We start from the raw sequence: 6,298 nt of genomic DNA on the forward strand, positions 1-6,298 counted from the left end.
GCTTTGGACCGCCGCCGACGACGACGACAACGACAAAGGCGTTGACGACCAATGTGACATCGGGCCCAGCGCCGGCCCCGACGCTGGTGCTGGAGAAGGCCCCCGCACCAATCCCGCATTTGGAGATGTATCCGCTGCTGCCGACAATGGCGGGGTTGGGGCCGCAGCCGGTGGCGCCCGCCGCCGCCGCCGCCGCCGCTGCCGCCCCGTCGTCAGCGTTGACCTCTGTGTCCCCGCCTTTCCGTGCGGCCCCGCAGCAAAGTGAGGCAGCGCCGACATCACCGCCGCCAGCGGTGGTGGTGGATGTGGAAGTCCCCGAGCACCTTGCAAGAGCCCGGCTGCCGTCGTCGCTGTATGAACCCGTTCAGCTTGAGCCGGCGGCGGCGACGGCGGCGGCGGCTACCAACCATCGCCGGCGGGAGCAGCATACCAATCACGGCCATGGCCATGGCCACGGCGTCCGACGACCGTCCCACGGGTCATCGCCGTCATCACCCAGCGTCTCTAGCGCCTGGGAGGATGGGGACTCCAGCGAGCAATCGGAAGCGGGCAGTAGCAGCAGCCTGGCGACCTCTGATTGGGCTGTACGGCAGGCCGGCGGCGGCGGCGGCGGCGGCGTTCCACGTGCCTCACCCCACGATGTCGAGGACTGTGAGAACCTTCTCGAGTTTTACTACGTGCAAGTGAGAGATGAAGGGGGAAGTGTCTCGCACCCGCCGGGCCACATGGCTCCACCAAAAGGTTGTCGCAAAGGATGAAAGCCGAAGACATTGGCGCGGGTCGTATCGCAAGACGATACGCGCGCATAAACACGTAAAATATAAAACATGTTAAGAACAATACAAGGGAGAGATGCGGGATAAGGGATTGCGCGTTTGCAGGAGATGGCGCGCTTCCAGCTTCACTTCGTCCCATGCGCCGCGCCTGCGTGCGGACCAGGGGGGAAATGTTGTGTTGCGCGCCCGATGATGAGATGAGTGCCCGCGGTCACACACACAGAGACCCAACCTGAATGTCCTTTCCGTCCGGATGTCCCTTCCATCAACCCACAGAAGGCGCCCTTTCTGCTTCGTGTACATTTCCGTGTTCATGTATTTAAAATACGTTGTAATATACTTAATTGTAGATGTGCATACACGCGGTGCCGTTAGCAGTGTTGGTCGCGGCGTCCACCCCGTTTCGAAAGGCATTGTCGGAAATTCCCTTGGTCGCCATCCCGGGGCCTTCCCTTCGGTGTCGCCGTACCGGGTTCGTCGTACCGCACATATGTACGGACGTGCACGTGTTATTAAAAACGTATTGTCCGCTTGTGGCTTCGTGTGCATTTGTGGATTCATTCATTTTATCCGCCCGTCCTTCATCTTTCGTCCATTCGTTCGTTCCAGGTTAAAATGCGTGTATATGTGCGTGTGTGTGTGTGTGTGTGTGTTTCGGGGCCCCCAAGCCCGACGTACACGTTGTCAATTGCGTCATAGCGTTGTCAATTTCGAAACTTGCTGTGTCTTCCTGCGCCGCCTTTGCTTTCCTTCTTAGCCCCGTTGTTTTCTTTTGCTTTCGCTTAGGTTCTTCTAGTATTTCTTCTTCCGCCTCCCCCAGCCTGCCAGTAAACACCTCTTGCAGCAGCACTCGCATGCGTTGCTTTTTCTTCATCGCGCCCTGCTCACAACCTTGCTACCCCTCTGCCTCGCATGTGCCCTTGCCGCAACTTCTGCTGCCTGGCCAGGTGAGTCCAAAGGGAGGTTCGAGCTTTGTCGGTTTACCGCGTTGGCGTCGGTCGGCTGGCCGGACTAGGATAGTTCCGGGTCGGGTCGGGTTGGGCGCGTGTTTGGGGGTGGTGGTGGTGGGAGGAGCACTTGCATGTCACCAGCTCTTTATCACCAGCTTATCAGCCAGCTCCCATTTCGTCAATGCCGCCGCCAGGCCGGCGGCAAAAATCCTTTTCCAGCTCACGTCAGCAGTTCTCCACTACTTTTCGCCACCTCTACACCTACCTTTGCTTCTTTACGGCTTCGTTTTACCACTTTCTTCCGCTCTTATTTTAGTCTTGGCGGCTAGGTAGGTAGGTAGGTAGGTAGGTAGGTAGGTTTCCGCGGTCGTCATCATTAATTGTATCATCCCGAGGTCGCCGCCTTCAAAACCGCCTTCAAAATCAGTCCTGCTTCTTGTACACTCCTTCCTTGGCAGCAGCTTCACTCGTTCACGTGGTTCGTCTCCCTCCCCCCCCCGACTCCCCTCTCGCAGGCCGAGGCGCTGCTCGGTCGCCTAGAGGCCCTAACGGAGCGCATCGACGACACGGAGGACCTCGTCAACATCGACCTCGACAACAGGTGGGGGCCGCTCTTTGGCCATGTGGCATGGATACAGATACATACATGCAAACATACATACATACATGCAAACATACATACGTCGTCTCTAGCTCTCAGCCATGTTCTCGCTCTGGTGCTGCAGGGCCTGGATGTGCGGACGGAAAATATCCTATTGAGACTAAAATCCTACTGGAAAGCAAACTAAATCCCAATTAAAGTTTAGCCGTAAAAAGAAGTAATTGAATCACTCCACTATCACCGCAGCCACCCCAACCCACCGTGGATAGCTCCAGAACGTCGCGTACAAACCTACAATCCTTCCTGGTTGAGTTCAACCTCTTGGGCCCCCCGACTGCACCGTCTGCATCCACCTCCCTCACCTCCTTTCACCTCCTCCACCTCCCCCAAATCCTCCACATCTCCACACACCCATCACGTCACCAGGTAGAGCTCTCACATACGTGGCCACGTCAGCTCCCACAGGGAGTCGCCCTGCACACGTAAACAAACCCTCAACCCCCCCTCTCTTCAAACCCCCCTCTCCTCCCTAAAACCCCTAAAAACCCCACGCATACACACGCACACGACGCCTCAGGCGCAACCAGATTGTGGGTATCGACCTGGTGGTTACCTCCATCACCTTGATGTTCACGTTCGTGACCTCCGTGGCCGGCATCTTCGGAATGAACATGCGCAACACCATGGAGGATAGCGTGGTCGCCTTCTACGTCACCACAGTCGCGTCCTTCCTCGGGGGGCTCCTCATGTGTGCGGCCTTCCTAGGGTATGTCGTACAGCGCCGCCTGCTGATGCTGCCAACCGCCAATGGCGGCGGTGGATGCGGTGTAGGAGGTTGGGGATGGTTTGGGGGAGGCGGGAGGGGAGGCGGTGAGGGGTGGGGAGCGGTGGGGGCCGGGCAGCTGGGTTTTGGTGGCGGGGGGATGGGAGGGGACGGGGGAAGCTGGTTTGAGGGGGAGGGGGAGGGGGAGGGTGGCAGCATGTGGACTTGGGGACGGAAGGACAAGGTGGCGTGATGCGGGAGTTGTTGTGGTGGTGGTGGTGGTGGTGGTGGTGATGATGGTCGTGATGGTGGTTGTGTTGGTCTATCAAGGAGGCGGGAAGTTGCTCATTAGGCTAGGCGGGAGGTGTGTGCACGGGGGGGTGGGGGGGGGTGAGATGTGACGGGGTGTAAGGAGGGTAATGATGGTTACGGAGCTGCGTCCGCACCGTGGAGGACGAAGAGGCCGTGGGTAAGGAGGGAGACGGCGGCGGCGGCGGCGGTAGAGGAGGAGGCGGTGGAGGAGGAGGAGGCGGTGGAGGAGGAGGTGGTGGAGGAGGAGGAGGCGTACCGTCACCCTATCCATCAAGGACAGGGTAAAAAACGAGAGGGAGCCAGAAAACACGAGTGATGGTGCTCCGGTGGTCCCCCGGTGGTGGAGGGGGAGATAGAGAGATATCGTGTGGTGGCGAACACGGGGGACGCAAACCCTAGGAGGAGCTTTTCCCGCATCTCGGCGGGATATTCCTGCGCGTGTTTGGTGTGATGGTCTGTTGTTAAGGGGGCCCAGAGTTGTAGAGTTGCCTTTGTGTGTGTGTGTGTGTGTGTGTATGTGTGTGTATGTGTGTGTGTGTGTGTGTGTGTGTGCGCGCGCACGTGTGTGTGTGTGTGTTCCAACGGGCGGAAATTAATTTCATTTTACAGGGACTGTGCAGCAGAAGTGCACCGTGCCGTTGTGGGAATGTGGGATCTATTTGAAGTTAATGGGTTTCAAGGGGGGAAAGCACGAAAGAGGTTTTTCTCGTCTCCGCTTGCTCGCACACGTTTGTTTTGCTGCAGCGTGAGGCAATTGGGAAAGGTGCGGGGAAAATGTAAGGATGTGCGGCAATGAAAATGTGCAACAACAGCCACCGTTAGTCAAGACAAACATGCAAGGGAACCAGGCCGGTGAATATCTCGCTGCGATGGGCAGCACCAGCTTCAAGAAGCAGCAGTTCCTGGCTGACACGGGCTCTTCTCACCTCTGCCAGACATGCCAGCATCAGGGAGGGCCCTTTCCGTCGTCGTCAGGTAGCCCAGCCTGTCCACCAACGTGCCCGAGCCATAATGAAGGGAAAGGGTCCTCGGTTCATTGGATGTATCGGCCATGTCTGGGGTCGTGGTCACAACTGCGGAGCAAGCCACCTCGAGCGTATATAATATACTTGTTTGTGTCCTCTAGTTTCAAAGTCAACCAGCGTGCGCTCGGCTTCGCCGCGCAGGGCAAAAGTGCACATCAAAAACTCGTTTCCGTTGTCGTCGATGCGGTACAGGTCAAACACTTGACGACCAGGTTGATTTCGCTCCTGATCTGTTGACGTTGTTTGGGGCATGTGATTTGCCTTTGGGGAACCAGGACGGGAGCCCTCGCCGGATTCACTGGCGTATCGTCTCCGAGACCCGCTCAGGATGGAATGCCGAAAAAAACGGGAAACGATCATCCCAGGGCAGCTTCATAAGTTCCAACGCGGGGAAAGTAGATATGTGGATAAGTATTTTACTCGCGGCACACTCAACTATTTTTTGTTGCAAGCCATAACGATCTCCACAGGCTCATGCACCTCGAGTTCAGGCGGGCAAACAAGATGGAAGAGAAAACGCGAGGTGTAAACAAAATGTTACACCGTTTACTAAGACAAAGCTTACTAAAGCTGCATTTTTGTTGCACTAAAGCAACGACGTTCAGTAGGCAGATCGCGTTTAGCACTTGACACGAGGAAGAATATTATTGATACCCCATTGATTGTTGATCTGCATGCATACTACGCCTGTTCGGTCTATGCCTGTTTTGAGGAAGAACGATGAGCCTTGGACCCATTACACCTCTTGTACTCTCTAACCCCTCGCAACAGCACCTTGTAAAGCACACAGAACACTCAGCGAGGACGTGGCATTCGTCCTGAGCTGCGTCATGATGCCACAGGCTCTGTGTGCTGACGTTCACGGCGTTCCCTGTGCTCTCTATGCAGCAGTTCGTATTCAGGGCCCAGGTAGCTCCAGCCGAAAGCACAGCAGTTCAGGTTAGCGCAGATGTTGAACTTTTACGACAAAGCTTGCAGCCGCCCACGATAAGAGTTCGAAGGAGATGGCTACATACAAAGTGACATCTTACTTTGTATTGTGGTTACAGTATTTCCGCCGCCGACGCGGCGGGTGCCCTCACGAGCCGTGAGGCTCCAGAGCACGCTGTTGACGCTCATCAAAAACCTCAGTAAGGAAAGTAGCGATTTTCCTCGGATTGGTATTAAGAAATACCTTGCGCATATCAGTATCTTCAACGTTAATCAGAAACCTATTACGCAACTCAGTATACGCCTCACACTCCATGAGCACATGGTATTCATCCTCAACCTTACCCGACGTACAGACCTGACACGTACGGCACTCTCTCGGCCTATGGTGTCCTTTGTTGACCTCCAAAGGCCAACAACAAAGACGGAATTTGGCAACCATACGCAACTGGTTGGCCGGCAAATAAACACGCAAATAGCCTGTGGGATCGGAGCCCTCTCTTGCTGGTGAAGGGGAGCCCATCCAGTTATGATACCTGCAAAGCGAAACCCCTTTACCTTGGAACACACGCGGATCACCCCCTTGGCTGAACTGATCCCAGTCACTTAAAAGGAACGCAGATAACCTCTCCAGAACCTCACCCACTCGAATCAACTGAGACGAGTATACATCTACCTTCTGAGAAACGGAGTCACACGCCGGCCACTCATGGCCCAACCAACGCAAAATGATGAGCACTTTAGACGACCAGCAATCCACTTTGAGATCAGACAGAAGAGCCAGACGGAGATCATCTACTAACACGTCATGATAGACCGACCCACGGGACTTGACTATCTTATTCCAGAAACACAACGCAAGGCGTAACCAAAAGTACTGCAAAGGCAACTGAGACAGCTCCCTGTACAACAGCTTGTAAGTACCTGCTGAGCCCAGCACA

The 6,298-nt window shown here is 55.7% G+C and overlaps 1 protein-coding gene across 1 annotated transcript in view; it reads left to right on the plus strand.

Moving 5' to 3' along the window:
• The window catches only part of VOLCADRAFT_55719 (uncharacterized protein), a gene marked incomplete at both ends in the record, with an annotated part of 8,752 nt that extends 5,409 nt beyond the window's left edge, over positions 1-3,343 (plus strand). Inside the window, 3 exons of the mRNA XM_002946400.1 lie at positions 519-683; positions 2,242-2,327; positions 2,905-3,343. Of these exons, the coding sequence (XP_002946446.1) occupies positions 519-683; positions 2,242-2,327; positions 2,905-3,343 (690 nt within the window). The remainder of the gene's footprint in view (positions 1-518; positions 684-2,241; positions 2,328-2,904) is intronic.
• Positions 3,344-6,298: the final 2,955 nt, after the last annotated feature.

The sequence above is a fragment of the Volvox carteri genome (genome assembly GCF_000143455.1).
Source record: "Volvox carteri f. nagariensis unplaced genomic scaffold VOLCAscaffold_3, whole genome shotgun sequence".
In the NCBI taxonomy this organism is placed as follows: domain Eukaryota; kingdom Viridiplantae; phylum Chlorophyta; class Chlorophyceae; order Chlamydomonadales; family Volvocaceae; genus Volvox; species Volvox carteri.